At 42.5% G+C, this 16786-nt stretch overlaps 1 protein-coding gene across 5 annotated transcripts in view; it reads right to left on the bottom strand.

Moving 5' to 3' along the window:
• Nucleotides 1-8718, bottom strand: part of ercc6l2 (excision repair cross-complementation group 6-like 2) — an 18546-nt gene extending 9828 nt beyond the window's left edge. For 4 of the 5 annotated variants that reach the window (XM_060054621.1, XM_060054624.1, XM_060054623.1 and 1 more), the window contains exons 1-13: nt 8430-8718; nt 7910-8343; nt 7675-7791; nt 6900-7093; nt 6052-6145; nt 4665-4732; nt 4246-4453; nt 3272-3412; nt 3023-3139; nt 2792-2911; nt 2632-2703; nt 2030-2175; nt 1-89 (exon numbers count right to left, since the gene is read on the bottom strand). The exon at nt 1-89 is cut by the window's left edge and continues 7 nt beyond it. In XM_060054621.1, coding sequence (XP_059910604.1) covers nt 1-89; nt 2030-2175; nt 2632-2703; nt 2792-2911; nt 3023-3139; nt 3272-3412; nt 4246-4453; nt 4665-4732; nt 6052-6145; nt 6900-7093; nt 7675-7791; nt 7910-8343; nt 8430-8460 — 1831 coding nt within the window. In that variant the 5' untranslated portion in view covers nt 8461-8718. The remainder of the gene's footprint in view (nt 90-2029; nt 2176-2631; nt 2704-2791; nt 2912-3022; nt 3140-3271; nt 3413-4245; nt 4454-4664; nt 4733-6051; nt 6146-6899; nt 7094-7674; nt 7792-7909; nt 8344-8429) is intronic. The other variant, XM_060054622.1, reaches the window with a different exon arrangement.
• Between the last annotated feature and the right edge of the window lie 8068 nt (nt 8719-16786).

The following is a 16786-nucleotide window of genomic DNA, read 5'->3' on the forward strand; positions in this document are numbered from 1 at the left end:
TAGCTTGCAGGTCATTGGCTGGGTTCCAGGTGGGGTCAAACAGCACCACCACATTGGCTCCCACAAAGTTCAGGCCAAGGCCACCCGCCCTGAGAGAAAGTGAGTAACACATGTTATACTGTTTAGCAGGGGCGATTCTAGGTTCTGACTTTTGGGGGGGCTCAACCCCAGGAAGCCACAGGGGTATATGAAGTATATAAAGTGCTGTCCAAGATTTTTTTATTCCACAACCTTTATTTTATTAGTTACTATGCTGTTGTATGTCTAAGCCAAAAGCTGGCAGTGTCAGCTAAATAATGCAGTTCTGAATCACTAAAGTGATGAAAGGAAAAAAGACTATTTGGATGAAGGACTAATCAATGAATGTTAACTGTTATAACAAATTTGAGGTATATTAATTTTCTTTTGTGTAAGTTTCACTCAAAAATGACCATATTTCCCCCTTTTTTTTGAAACACATTGGTGCAACATGTACGAGATTAATAATATGAGAAACATACCACTATTTCGGGAGCAATAAACTACGTTGTCTCACTTTCAGGGACCCATACATTTTTATAAAACTTCTGATGCAAAAAAATCTTGTTCTGATACAAAAAAATAAAGGGGGCTAATTTTCAGTTAAAACAAAACCGCTGGCATTATTTTATCAGCTGTGGGCGTTTTCATTGCCATAACAACGTGAGCTAATCAACAAGTACAACATGTTCTACACCAGTGGCTCTCAATTATTTTCTGTCATTCCCACCCTAGGAGACAGATATTTTTTCGCGCCCTCCCTGAATTGAAATAGCCTACTATTGAGAACCTGCTAATATTTATTTATTTAGATTAATAAAATTAGCGGAGATATTATCTGAAACAATTTAAAACAATTTTTTCAAGTTCAGTTTATTAACTAAATTTGTAACATTTAAACAAGACTGCTAAGTCTATGTGAATCTCAAAACAGAGAAACAAGAGCATATGATTCACTGGGGTTTGCATTTAATTAAAAATACTTTTAAACAGTAAACATTGGTCCCTTGTCAGCTTTATCAGCTTATTCCCTTTCAAAAATATATATATATGTTCATCTTTCAAGCATGAATAAAGACACCAAGTCCCTCTGTCATGACTTTGTACGATCAAAATTCTTGTAAAACTTCTGACCCTTGGTATTATGTTTATTTAAAATAAAATAAGTAACTTTTTTAAATAAATAAATAAGACGAGCAATGAGACGCCCCCCCTTTATAAGCTGAGGGCGTTTTCGTGAGTCTCATAGTATTAGAACATGTTGTACTTGTTGATTAGCTCACGTTGTTATGGCAATGAATACGCCCTCAGCTGATAAAATAATGCCAGCGTTTTTTTTCAACTGAAAATTAGCACCCATGTCAACTTTTTCTGCTCCTTGCACCTTATCATGCTTATCAAGCTACGCAGCATTACAATCCCTGCCGACTAAAACATGAAGCAATTCAAGAGGAGGCATAGATAGAATCGCCTTGTGGTCAACTGTAATTTAATAGTCATCTGACAGATTATGTCAAGGTTTTAAAATGATTATTATTATTATTAGCTGGTCATGTTATAACACAGCTGGAAATCGTGGATTTTCTCATAAAGACAAGCAAGCCTTTTTGACAGACAAAACAGCAGAAACTATGTTAAGTGTTGTCGTGCTGCCTTTTTGGTTTTGTCAAACAGGAAACGCCCACCCACCAATCAGAGGTTAGAGATTCCTGCAGGAAGGTTGCGCTCGATTTCACTAGCCCATTTGTGCCTGTTCATTAGTGTACAGCATCTATTCTCTCATTGCTCGTGTAAAAAAAAAAACGTAGAATATTAGATTTGTGGACGAAATGATAGGGTGGGCTAAGGCCTAGCTTCGCCACTGCTGTTTAGGCTTAGTAGCAATTATTTACAAAAAACAAATGAAAGAAGATACAACAAGACCACATTGTCTGATCTTGATTGATTATTATTATCCAAAAATAATATTTTTTGGTCGAGTTCATTCAACGTAATGGCTGTAATGACTTACATGGTGGAGACCAGGCAGAGGTTAGTGTGGGGGCTGCTGTTGAAGTCCTTGACGATCTTGACCCGGTCTTTGGCCTTGGTGTTGCCGTCCAGCCGGCTGTACTCCAACCCCTCCGCCATGCAGTAGCTCACCAGCACATCCAGCAGCTGCAGGGGTTCCACACACAGTCACAAACACATGCCAAGAGCCCAGATCCTAGTTCTCAGTTTAATCTGCAAAGCGCACCCGGCCTTCCCGTAGGCATCCTTGCTCCCTACGACATATTTCAAATCAAAAGTGCAGATATTTGTAATAATCTAGTTTGTCCTGAATAATTTATATATCCGGCACCTTTTTTGCTGCAAACAAGTCGCACATGGAACCAACTATGTTCAGCCTTTAAGACTATGGTAAGGAAGGGATTCCAGTGGACATGATAAAAAATAACAATGTCCTAAAAATCTCAAGAAAGATGGCCTTCAGGCATCTAGAAATCTCCATGTAGGCCCATGTTTTACCCCCATGTCCTCAATTAGCAAAGTATCCATTGCAGCAATGTGCAAACACATACTCGAAGACACACACGTTAAGACACAACACACTGGACAACACACTACTTTTACCTTTGTGGAAAGAGAGAAAATAAGCACTTTGTCCCTCCTCTTCATGTAATGTCTCAAGAGCTTCTGCAGAACCTGCCAGCAAAAGAGACAAGTCGTCAGAGACTGAACAATCTCTTGTTGACAAGGAATGACATGCCATGCCATTCAGTATGCCTCAGACCTTCATTTTCCCGCTGTACATGGGGTCAGATATAGCCTCAAACGCCTCTTCTTTGCATCGCCGCAGGAAGTCCGGAAACTTCTGGAAAACCTTCTCGCAGACGGCGCCCACTAAATCTTTCTGAGAGGTGGAAATGGTTTGAGAAATGTCGAGTATGAGTAATAGGATACAATACTGTAATATAATTGAAGTATGACAGTAATAAAGTTATTATCATCAAAAAATATATACTTGTTTCTTGCTGGTTCCATCCGTAGACCGCAGCAGGGCAACGTGATTTGCGACCTTCCTCAATATGGTCAAGTAGCTAAAGTACAGCACCTTCACTTCCACACCAGCAGAATTGGTCTGCGACGCAAGGAACACATAAGCCATGAAACGGTCAGCTATGCATGCTGCTTGAAAATGCATATTATATATACACTTATGTAAAACATGCCATCGCCTTGACTCAATAGCAACGCCCGGCCTGCTACTTACTTTATAGCAACAGCTACGCCGAGTGCGACCGCTTTGACAGTCACATTTGTCCGAAGACCTCAGAATTAACATGACGTCTTCAGTGTCCAGCACAGTCTGATACACCGACCGCTGGAAGTCCGTCAGAGCGCAGTACACCACCTAGAACAAAACAACACAGTTCCTTCAACTGGGATTTGAGAAGCTCACCCATGGTAATCTTATACTGTTGTGATTGTGCTGCATAAGAAAAACACTACAGAGACTGTGGAACATGCTATGAAGACTGTGATGTTGGAATTCGCCTCTACCCCAGGTGGTACCCAACCTGTTTTGGCCTGTGACCCCATTCTTGGCTCTGAAAATGTTTAGCGACCGCCAAGATACACCAAATCAATATATTCTAAAGGGTTCTGATGGAACAGCTCTGTGGACTTACTCCGGCATCGCTGGGCTGCACCAACACGGCATGAACAAAGTGATCGAGGGGAGTGATAATAATTCTCTTGAGATTATCACAAAGAACACAGAGGAAATTGAATTTTGCTCAGCATCTGACCCACATTAAGTTCCTATTGTTATCCATAATGCAAATATCGAGCAGGGATTTTGATATAAATATTTGGGTGTAATGATACACCATCTGTTATCCTTGAAAGACTACATTGAAACTGTCTACAAAAGGACCAAGCAACGAATATATTTTTTCCCCACTGACTTATGTCTTCTGTGGGCGAGAAGATCAATTCTTCTTTTGTTTTTCACTTCTGTGATTACGAGTTGCCTCAACAAATAAAAATCTACTCAAAGAGTGTAGGTCATCCTGCTGAGAAACTATGATTCAGCATATCATATTAAGGCCATCAATATTGCCTTTGTTTAATGTCAAATCCAGGTCTTTTTTGTCTTGAATTTTTGGGTTCATGTTCAGTCCAAAAAAATTAAATCCTTTAAATATCTAAAGCTTATAGGGAGGAGTGGAAGCACTGCCCTACCCGGTCATCCTTCTTTGGTAGCTGGTCCTTGATGAGGGCCTTGGTTCTCCTGAGGAACCAGGGGGAGACCCTGGTGGCCAGCCCCCGGACAGCCCTCCTGGCGGTGGCTAGGGAGCGCTTGGTTGCGCTGTGCTTCTGGCCCTGCTCCACCGGATCAGAGTACCGGTTCTTGAAGTTTCCAAGGCTTCCCAGACATGCAGGTATGGCCCTGAGATGTAATACAATGACAAATAAACCAATGATGAATACAACCATAGACAAAAAGACACTGTTGTTTTTTTTCCCCTTGCGTTTCCTAATATAAATAATGTCCATAAAAAAGGATTTAAGACTGAAATAAATACAAAAGTTCTTATGAAAAATGCGCACTGTTACCAAAGCAAATCCTAAAAGTTAAAATGTTGGATATAAAAACATACCAATCCATGACACACCAGAACTCCTCCAGGTTGTTTTGCAGTATGGTCCCAGTCAGACCAATTCTAACCTATGATAAAAAACAACAGAACAACAGAATGTTGTTAAAATTTGCAATACAATGCTCGCAGTAGAATGGCACGCCAACTATTGATAAACTTACCCAGAATAGTATGGGGTCAGAACAGTCTCATTAATAATGAATGCACAGAGAAGGATTCACAAATGTATTTTGTGATTTATACATAAATTACTCTCTTCTCACAAATACATTTCAATGCACACAAATGGATATGGGTATGCATAAATGTAATATAAATCGATAAATATATGAATTAAAATAATATTTTTCATCAAAATGTATTTGGTTGTTTTTACATTTATATGCAAACTGTTAAACTTGAATTTACAAGACGCTTTTCATTTGTGAACTTGTTTGCATTTGTGTATGAACTGGTCTGCATTTATATGTGGATTTTTGAGACTCTCCTTACGTGGCTGGAATCACAAATGCATTTTTTTCAACAAGGAACTCTCTGTAGCCAATCAGATGCCTCCCTGGTTTTCAGCCAATCACATGACTGCAGTGACTGGGTTTTTACCTTGTCGGTGCCGTTTACTACTTTAACGGCACCGACAAACCCAAAACCCAGTCGAAACTAGATGGAAAAAGTGTGTAGCTAAACGTGACGCAGCTTTTACTTCCTCGCCACCTAGAGATTATTATGCACGATCATTCAAAAAACCCAGGTTATTTCCCATAGACATTTGACAGAGGGAACCGGGAGGCTCGGAGGCTGGACTCAGAGGTCGGAACTGCAGTCATGTGATTGGCTGAAAACGAGGGAGGCATCTGATTGGCTACAGAGTGTTCCTTGTTGAAAAAAATGCATTTGTGAATCTAGCGACGTCAGGAGTCTCAAAAATCCACACATAAATACAGTCCAGTTCACACACAAATGTAAACAAGTTCACAAATGAAAAGTGTCTTGTTAATTCAAGTTTAACAGTTTGTATATAAATGTAACATCCAAATACATTTTTCATGAAAATTGCAAATATTTTTTAATTAATATATTTATGGATTTATATTAGATTTATTTTAAACAAGGCACCTTTGTGTGTGGATCAGAAATGCGTTTGTGAAACTTATTTTTGTTTACGGATTTATTTTACATTTATACATACCGATATCCATTTGTGTATGCATTGAAATGTATTTGTGAGAAGAGATTAATTTATATATAATCACAAAATACATTTGTGAATCCTTCTGTGTGCATTCATTATTAATGAGACTGTTCTGACCCCATAAAATAGTAGCTCACAAATTTGGAATCAATTAACGCAAATCATACCCAACAGGAGAATATCTTATACATCTCTTACCTTGCACTTGAGCTCCTTCATAGCCTGTGTTATCTGGGATTTAGGATTCTTTAATTTGTGTACCTCATCCACAATAACAGCAGACCAGTCGATACTGAAACAAATAAGCAGTACAAAAAAAATAATGTTTAAATTACAAAACATGAAATGTAGCCAAAATGAGTCCCTTTCGCCCTCAATATACCCACCAACATATGCGGTATGCTTCAAAAGAACAAAACTGAGTTTATAAAAAAATTCATTCTGTGTTTTTCTTGATTCAACAGTTAAAGGGATACTTCACCCATTTAGAACCGGCGTTCTATCATTATAAAATCGCTATTGTAATATAAATAAATATATAAATAAATATCAGTCTAAACCAGTCTCCCCTTGGCCCATTTTTTCTAATCCAATTTTCTCCCGAAATGACGTCAAATGACGCCATTTCGGGAGAAACCTCTTGTCCCGCTAGAAGGGCCGAGGACTACAACACACTTTTGGTGGCAAAATTTTCCACCAATAAGGAATGAGAGGGGGCGGGAGCTCGCGTACTGAGGGGAATGAGAGGGACGGGAGACCGACAGGTGGGCGGGGCAGCGAGCGCAATGCACTGTGGTAGTTGGAGGTTTTCTTACTATGAGCCAGAGAGACCATGAAAACACTCTTTCTGCCTTTTTTCAGGCTAGGATGAACCGATTTCAATTTTTTTTTCACATTTATAATACATTGAATTATTTAATTCATAAAACCTTCATATTCCCACCGGTGAAGTATCTCTTTAAGTAGCCATACAAAATATAACTTTTTTTACAAATACTTTTACATTCTTCATCTATTTACAGTCATGATTTGCTAGTCAGGGCTACCTATTGAACTGATCCAGACAGAGGCGAAGGGTCTCGTAGGTGGTGAGGGCGACCTCAAAGCGCCCGTCCCTGATGCGGGACAGCTCCTCCTCCTTCCGCAGCCCATGGATCACCACGCACTGGAAGTGGCCCCAGGTGTCCAGCTCCTCCTTCCAGTTGTACAGCACCGACAGCGGGGCCACAATCAAGAACACCTAGCACACACAGACACACACGCACACACGAGTACCGACCTTGTCTTGTCACAAGAACATAATTTCGGGGTCGCACCAGTACAAGGTATTCAATGTAATTCAACTTCATAGTACTACAAATTTGAGCAGAAATGTATCAAATCCATTACTACTACTACTAGATTACTACTGGAGTTATTTACTGGATTACTGGATCCATGAGTACATTACTGAATATATTGATTTTCATTCGTTGTTTGGGATCATAAGACTATAAGTGCTGATATACAGAATAATCAAATGTTGCCCTTTCAAACTTTCCAACATGCCGCTGTGCAGCAGAAAATTAACATATTTCATAAGCAGTTTAAGTGTTATGGAATAAGAAAGATTCTTTGACATTGTTCACTGATTTCTAGCACTGTGTGCATGTCAGATGAGTGTTGCTACATCCTCCAGCCCTACCTACTACTCACAAAATAAATACGGTATGTATACACACACACATACATACATAAAGGAGGTGTGTATATATATATATAGATATGTTAATACAATGAAAACTTTTGTGGTTTTGGTTTGATTCCTCTCTTCAGACCTACCTTGCTGGGTCTCCTCTGCTCTGAAAACGACTGAGTCCTGAGGAATCGAGGCTTGTTGTTCTCAACGTCCTCCCAGGTTCCGGTCTTGTGAAGCACAGCGCTAAGAAAGCCAATGACCTATGATGATGAACAGCAACGGTGCCAGAACACAATGAGAAAACACAAAAGGTACATAAATACGGCTGAAGGAAATAGCAACAAATATTGGCCAGATAGGCTTTTTTGCTGTTTATACCTGAACTGTTTTCCCTAAGCCCATGTCATCCCCAAGGATGCAGCCTCTGGATAAGTTCACGTTTTCATGAATGAACTTGATGCCGTCTCGTTGGTAGTCCCTCAAGTACCTGTTGACGGTGTATGGGACTTTCTCACCCAGAGAGAGCACTAAGTGAACAGCCGTGCCAAGGGGATTCAGGCTGGGGAACAGGGGCTTCTCATGGGAGATCTGGCCGGAGCCGGCTCGTAGGAGCTTGGAGACTGGTATCGTTACTTCTTTTTCAGCATCAGCATCATCATCATCATGGATGTTGTGATTGATAAACTTTACCAACACCGTGGTATCTTCATGATTATGAGTTGAGGAGGAGAGAAGACTCTGGATTGTTGCCTCTTGCAAGGAACCATCCTTCGGGTTCGGTGCAAGGCATCTGTCACCTTCTTGCCAAATGACTGAAACATTAACATTAGATTAGGCTAATAGAGGCATTAATTACCAATGTATAATTGTACAATACATTCTAACTTTACTAACAAACCTTTGGCGTCTGTGGTAGAGGATGATTCCATCTCGGTGCATTGCGGGTGTTTCTACTCCTGTTTCACAGATTAAGTTAGCTAACGTAGCCTTTTTTTACTCGGTTAACGTCACAACCGGGTCTAGACACAAGAGAAAAACATTTATATTGTTTATTTTGATACAGCTTGCAAACATGATGGTTAAAAAAAGTATTGCGTGCTGCTGGTGGTTTAGAGTTGTGTCTGTGTTCATGATTCGAGTGAGGATGCCCGAGCATGCCCTGACCCGTGTTTATTTACTTTTCCTTTGAAAGCCGCACTTTCGAATCTTTTTACATCGCGTTAAAAAAAATTCCAACAGCGCAAGTATCGGCGCCAAATACGATGTGTTCAATGTCTATAACATAACCTTGTATATGGGTTTCGTGTATGTTTTTCTGCGTTTCCGAATAAGGATTAAATAGAAAGTGCTGAATGGATGGAAGGATGATTGAAGGACGGATTGATACAGATAGAAAGAAAGACAGACATAGATTTTTTGATTATTATTATTATTATTTTAACTTGCATGTGTTATCGAAGGACTATCTTATCATCAGTTTCACCATTTAATATCAAACATTTGTTATAGTTGTTATAGGCCAATTTCAACTAGGTGTCATAGAACTAAACTTAACACCCTTCCACCTGACATCCGTGACTCTGACACTCTCGTCCCGTCTAAAAACACATATTTTTAAACTGACATATTCAATCTAATTCATTGTCTCCCACCCATTTCACCCCACTTGTGTAAATTGTTTCAATGTATGTTGTTCTTGTGTTTTTTATGATCGTTGATTTTGTTTTTTAAACACTGCCCTGTAAGGTGACCTTGAATGCTATGAAAGGCGCCCTCAAATAAAATTAATTATTATTATTATTAAGGTAGATAAAAAAGTCTGTATTTTTATTGGATGCAGGTCTTATACCGTTATCCATCAGTTTGCATCTATAGCCTACAACCACATAATTTAAAATGGCTGTGCTATGAAAGGCCAATAGAGGATGTAACAAATAGGCTTGATTGAATGTAAACAATTTAGGACATTCAGGCAATTGTCACTTAACAGCAACGATGGGATGTTGACAAGAATATAGGAGAGCCATCGTAGAGCATAGTCACAGGCCTCCTTCTAATCCAATGTGCTGCACTCTCCTCCTTGTGAACGGAGCCAGCGAGGGCCACTGCGGTTCAGCAAGAGAACAAGTGTGTGTGAGATCTCACGCAGTATGTAAACCATTTGACATCAGTGTTTGGGCTTTCTTTATGGGAACATCTGTGGCAGCTGCACTATAAATTCCCAGGATCGGAAAACAGGAACAAAAAGTCCCATTTTTGTATGGCAGTGTACCATGGCAGGGAGCGGACTCTGAGCCCTCCTCATCTGGAGCGTTGCGGCTAACGTTTAGACCACGTTCAGTCGGGGATGGAGCTCGGATACCGTGCTGCTCTTTGTTTATGAGTGTTGCCTGCATAGCAACAGCTATCATTAGAGAAAGCATATTGATGACTATTATTGCAAATTCAAATACCATGACGCAAAGTTCATTTGTGTGTCATTCATTGTTAATTTATCCATTATTTACATTATTTAAATATATAAATTTAATACTCCATCTTTATTAATAAATAAAAAATATATATTTACAATTTCACTGAAAGATAAATGTTAAAAAAAAATATATGTATATATATATACATTTTATCTTGCAGACAATACACATTTGAATGAAAATCCTCACAACAAAACCAACCCAGATTAAATGAATGGCATAAACTCTATCCCTGAAGATTTCTCCTTGATGAACATCAGTAGATCACCCCTGCACATGAGTGCTCATCTTGATCTTATGAAATTGGCCCAGCAACCTCTGATTTGAATAGAGCACGGTGCATGTCGGAGCAGACGTTCGCTGGCTGTCTGTTGGTCACAATCAGCATTTGGAATAGGTAGGCTTGAATTGAGGTCTTGCGGTTCACACTCCAGAGGAAATGCTCCATCTGTGTTACTGCCTCTCTTCCTCTCATGAGTCAGAGGGCCCAGCCTGGGCCAAAACCAATTACCAGCAGGCCAAAGAAGGACAGTTAAGATTAATAACCATTGATTTCCATCAGAGACATGAAATAACGTTGATGTAATTTCTGTTTGTGTGTTTTGGTTTGCATTACATACCCTGTTATGTTCATCAGTAATGAATTCATCATGTTAGAGTCAGTGCACACAGTAAGACTTGTATTAGAATGATGTCACATCAGCATTGGTTATGTCTACATGCTTTTTCAATCAGAGGAACTGGAACACAGAAGCCGTGGTCAGTGGATATGATCACTCTTTTCCTTAAACATATAAAGAAAAATATGATATGGTCTTATCTTCGTTTTGAAATGTGCTCTCAGTCCAATACATTAACTACCTTATTTGCAGGACCTCAGAAATGCAAAGTATCTTTTACTTATTATTACAGTCATTGATGCTGCCAAGATAGTTAATAATTCAATGTTATTTCGTTTCAAGACAATGTTATTTGATGAGATTTTTATTGCACCTTTTAAAAAAACAGGGTTTTCGTAGTCAAAATTACAAAGGAATTAGGGTGAATTAATGCCACCAGAATAGGGCAAAATAAAAGAGAGAAGCCCGAAATCAATTTGACAGACTTTACAATTTAACAATGTCTGCACGTACACTTTTATCGGTATCATTGCAATGACTTGAGTGTGTTTTCAAACTCTGTTGCACAGTTGCACTGCAATTAAATCATTCAGGGAATATGCAAAGTGTCTCTCTATGGAGCGCCAGGCCTAGTCCAGCCCTGAATTGGAGGCTGTTCCCCCATGACTGCCTCTTTTCTTCAGGCCACATAGAGCCCGTGGTTCCATTTACTTTGTTGGCAGATTGATAGTTGTTTAAAGGCAGCTATAATCTCATTTTGATTTTATATTATTTACGATCCAGTCATCCAGCACTTCTAAAAGTTACTTTAGACACTGTAAATAACTTTTATTCACTGAAGCCCATGGACAAAAGAGGTGCTGCCATGCTTTTTAATTAAGTTGTATAAAAGTTGAATCTCTTCCAAGCAGCTTTGAATATAATCCAGATTCTTTCTATCCGTTTCCCCCACCTCTTTCTTTTTTTTCTGCCCCCCTACTCCCTTCCCTCCCTCTCCTGTCTGTCTCTCTGTTCTTCTAGTCTTTCCTATCTTCCCCTATCTCTCTCTCTCTCTCTCTCTCTCTCTCTCTCTCTCTCTCTCTCTCTCTCTCTCTCTCTCTCTCTCTCTCTCTCTCTCTCTCTCTCTCTCTCTTGCGGATCCCTCGCTCTTTCCCGCTCTTGCTCTCGATCTCCCTTGCTTTCTCTCCCCCTCTCGCCCCTCTCTCTCTCTCTCTCTCCCTTTATTTTTCTCAATTACTGAGGCACTCAATTAAACAAACACAAGGCAGGCACTTGAAAGGCACCCCTCTGGACATAGTTGCATGGACTCTGTGAAAGTAAGGGGGCTCTAGTACCCACCGTTACAGAAGCAAAACCATCCCCGCTAAAGCATTGCCAACGCCAAGCACAACCGAGCTAAAGCATTAGCCTTACTCCATCCCCCCAACACACACGTACACACACCCACACCATTCACTCTTCTTCTGCATCCTTATCTTCTTCATACCACCCAGTCCTCTGTGATAAGCGACTCCCCGTGTTGGCTGACTTGGACACACTGTTATCATACCAAATGTTCTTTGGCCGCTCAACACCCGGGGGCCTCCGCTGACCCCAATTGGGGGGCGCCTCGTCGCCCTTTTGTGTGGTGGCCTGGACGGAACATTGTGATTCGTAGCTCGTCGTGTATTTTGAGCTAACTTGCCGTTCGTTACAATGCCAGGCCTTACAGGAGGCCTTTTGTTCATCCACACAAGCCCAAATAAGTTCATCCACTGCACCGTAGCGCCAACTGTGGCATTGCTGTGCGCGGTTAGAGATGCGTATGCTATGTATGTATGTATATACGGGATCGGTATTGCAGGGGTACGCTCATGTGTGTGTGTGAGTGTGTACAAGTGTGGGTACGTGTGTACTTTGACGTGCGTGCGTCTACGTGGGTGCGAATCACCTCAGCCTACCTCAGTAGGGGGTCTCTTGCGACAGCTGATTCAGCGTTTGAGGGCCACATACCACATAAAAAAATGAAAAAAAGACACAACTTCCTGCCTTCGTTTGGGCGTTTCAGTATTCTTTTTCGTTCGACTTGGACTTGGAACCAGCCACCCCTCCCCTCCGCCTGCTGGGCAGGATGGATGGGCACAAAAGCCGCCCGGTCTTGGAATAAAAGTATCTGGCCGCTAGACAACAATCGCCCCCCCCTCCTCCCCCACTCTCTCTTCCACCCTTCTGATTTCTCCCCTGTAAGCCAATGTGAACACCGATTGGGGACTCGGGGAAACTGCATGACTGCGCGACGCCAACAATGAGGCCACACAAAAAACGACCCGCTCAGCAGAAGTAGGCCCTTTTTCGTTTCTCAGGGGTTTAAGCATGCAATTATGTTCCCGGGAGGGAGGGGGGAGACGGGGAATGGGGGGACACAACGCAGTGTCTGTGGTGGAGCTAGAGGCTCGGGAGAGAGACCTGCTGCAGACAAGGGCCCTCCAGACGTCGTGAAAGGAGTCATTTTTCTGTCTGAAGGGGCTGTTGGCGTCTCCGGTGTGAAGGGAGATAACTCCACATGGCGAGAGTGTTTATGAATGGTCGGCTGCTTTTGTGGTTGTGTCTGTGTGCATGTCTGTGTGTGTGTGTGTGTGTGTGTGTGTGTGTGTGTGTGTGTGTGTGTGTGCGTGCGTGCGTGCGTGCGTGCGTGCGTGCGTGCGTGCGTGCGTGCGTGCGTGCGTGCGTGCGTGCGTGCGTGCGTGCGTGCGTGCGTGCGTGCGTGCGTGCGTGCGTGCGTGCGTGCGTGCGTGCGTGCGTGCGTGCGTGCGTGCGTGCGTGCGTGCGTGCGTGCGTGCGTGCGTGCGTGCGTGCGTGCGTGCGTGCGTGCGTGCGTGCGTGCGTGCGTGCGTGCGTGCGTGCGTGCGTGCGTGCGTGCGTGCGTGCGTGCGTGCGTGCGTGCGTGCGTGCGTGCGTGCGTGGGTGTTTGCATGTAAATGAGCAGAGATGTGAGTATTTGTTTGTTAGCATGTATTTGGGAATCTGTGTGTGTGTCTGTGTGTGTGTGTGCTTGTGTGTTTTAGTGCGTTTGGGCTGGTGTGTGGTTTAACCCATGTTATCCTGTTGGTAGCAGCCCTGCTTAAGACTAGACCATGCATCCATGCGCCCCATGCATGCAGCAAACATATTCCACATTTGGGGTCCAGAGAAGGCTCTCGGGGGCCAAACCTAGCTGCTGGTTATGGACCTTTTGAAGGAAGATGATAAACAAATATCTTAATAATGAAATGTATTTAAATATCTTTAACAACAAGATTGAACAACTTCAATCTTTTTGTTGTTCCTTGGACACAGAGTCCCACTGTTGGTCTTCAGATACATATCAAACCTTGTGGAACACAAGGAGGCTAAAATAAAAAAACTCAAAAATTACAATTGGGGATTTCAAATGTAATTACTTGGAATGTAGCTGGCGAGTTGGAGTATACTAAAACTTAACCATAGCATAATAAAACAAGAAAAATAGGCTTTTCACATGCATGTTTGTACACGCAGATACATCTTAAAAACTAAATTGACACCTCTTGTTCCCAGATTGACCCTTGATTTCCAAAGCAAAATGATCGCTATCTCTCTTTTGTCCATCTTTCCATTTGTGAGTGTGTGTGTGTGGGTGCGTGTGTGTGTGTGTGTGTGTGTGTGTGTGTGTGTGTGTGTGTGTGTGGTCCGGACTCTCTCCAGACACTGAAAACCTCCCAGTGCCACCCAGAGCGATGCATCAGCCTCTTTATCCACCTCATCAGCTGTCTGCCTCCAAGCGCGTCAGCCGCTTCAAGGCCTTCTATGCCTCGAAGCGTCCCCATGCAAGCCTTAATAAACTCCCTTTCCATTTACACAACCCCTCGCCCCCCACCACCACCACCACCAACCCCCACTCCCCCGACCCAACCCAACACAAAACCGCTCCGACGGATGCCAATGAAGTAAACACACATGTTTGCTTATAACAAGTATCATAAATATTTTTGTCCACAGATGTCCCTTGTCCTTGACCTCTCTGCGTTGAACTGGCTTTTCATTTTATCGTCTAACAAGTTTATCGTCAACACAAACCAAGGAATGGTTCAGATATGGTGGGAAACTACAAGTTACTTTGTTCTTTGACCCGTCCTTAGCTACCACTAGAGGGAATCACGCTGTGTGTGTGTGTGTGTGTGTGTGTGTGTGTGTGTGTGTGTGTGTGTGTGTGTGTGTGTGTGTGTGTGTGTGTGTGTGTGTGTGTGTACTATTTTGCTCTGAATGGACGCCACCTCGACATCCGAATGCAGGAAGCTAGGTGAACCATCTTAAACCGGGATGTTGCACAACCTGAGTTGCACACCTATATACCCATAAGTATCCGAGGCTCTGGGAACGGCAGCAGCAACAGCAGCAGCAGAGGCATTGGGAAAACAAGGACCGAGGGGAACACAGCGTTCCTTGGAAAGCCGGACAAGCTGGGTGGTCCCTCAGGCACCGGTATTATAGACAGCCACCGGGGCCCTTCACAGTTCACATCAGTATGTTCAAACAAACAGTCAGGGCCCGAGCTCACTGCTGGACCAGGGACATAGGGGCCCCACCACGACAGCACCACCAAACACAGAGGAGGGAGAGAGACTGGGAGAGAGAGAGAGAGAGAGAGAGAGAGAGAGAGAGAGAGAGAGAGAGAGAGAGAGAGAGAGAGACCAAGATAGTAGGAGGGATACCAAGGTAGAAAGAGAATGAAAGAAAAAGAGAGAGAGAGAGAGAGAGAGAGAGAGAGAGAGAGAGAGAGAGAGAGAGAGAGAGAGAGAGAGAGAGAGAGAGAGAGACCAAGATAGTAGGAGGGATACCAAGGTAGAAAGAGAATGAAAGAAAAAGAGAGAGAGAGAGAGAGAGAGAGAGAGAGAGAGAGAGAGAGAGAGAGAGAGAGAGAGAGAGAGGGATAGAGAGAGAGGGGGGGGGGGGGGGGGGAGAGAGTGAGAGAGAGATAGACCAAGATAGTAGGAGGGATACCAAGGTAGAAAGAGAATGAAAGAAAAAGAGAGAGAGAGAGAGAGAGAGAGAGAGAGAGAGAGAGAGAGAGAGAGAGAGAGAGAGAGAGAGAGAGAGATAGAGAGAGAGGGGGGAGAGAGAGAGAGAGAGATAGACCAAGATAGAAAGAGAATGAAAGAAAAAGAAAGAAAGAGAGACAGAGAGAGAGAGAGAGAGAGAGAGAGAGAGAGAGAGAGAGAGAGAGAGAGAGAGAGAGAGAGAGAGAGAGAGAGAGAGAGAGGCTTAATGCGTGTGGTGTCCGTACCTCCAGGCTTGTGCCGGGCTGAGGGAGAACGTTCCCTTCCTGGGCCAAGGGAGGCAGGGGGGAAAGGAAAAGAAGCGGAAAGAGAGCAATCGGCCCAATAATGATGTTTGCCTTTACTGTATGGGAGCGAAGCGAGTGAACTCCTTTTATGTGGAATAAGCCAGCAAACACTAGCATTATTGGTCTGCCATGAGGAGATTATTTAGCTTATTCAAGGTTATTTGGAAGCGTATCAGTTACCCGAGAAACCAGGCTTTTTTTTAAGTAGTTCGTCACCCTGAAAGAATTTACGTTTTTAATTTCCCTCTCACACATACATACTAGTAGGATTTTCCAGAAAACTGTATCACTTCCCAGAAAAACAGGTTAAATTTGCTAATGTAAGAGACGTTTTCACCAACATGAACCTTTGAAATCCATAGCGCAGCGACTATTATTGTCCCACTAAAGCTTTTTGGTGTGTTTACTGAAGTTGCGTTATATTTAGCGCCGAGAACGACCTTGCTGACAATCTGTAATCTTTGTTATTCTTTATCCTGGCGACTTGGTAATTTATTTGCTTGTAGAAATGTCCTATCATTACCAGCAGGCATGCACAACCATTCCCGAACCCAAATGTATAACTAAGTTATCACCAAGTTTAAATCCAGGCATTGTGCTGTCACAGATAAATGTATATATATAATGGGCTATTTATCTTGGACCGGCAGCAGAAGGAACACATTGCTGGTTGGTCGGTCTCAATGCTGGGTGGAGACATTGTGTCTAGGACACGTCAACTCTATACAAGGCAACTTACGAGCAAGGCTGAGAACATCAGCCTAAAATCTCAATTAGAATACTTGTAAAAAAAAAATAACTTGATAGTGATGCGCGACCA

Source organism: Gadus macrocephalus, chromosome 6 (assembly GCF_031168955.1).
Source record: "Gadus macrocephalus chromosome 6, ASM3116895v1".
In the NCBI taxonomy this organism is placed as follows: domain Eukaryota; kingdom Metazoa; phylum Chordata; class Actinopteri; order Gadiformes; family Gadidae; genus Gadus; species Gadus macrocephalus.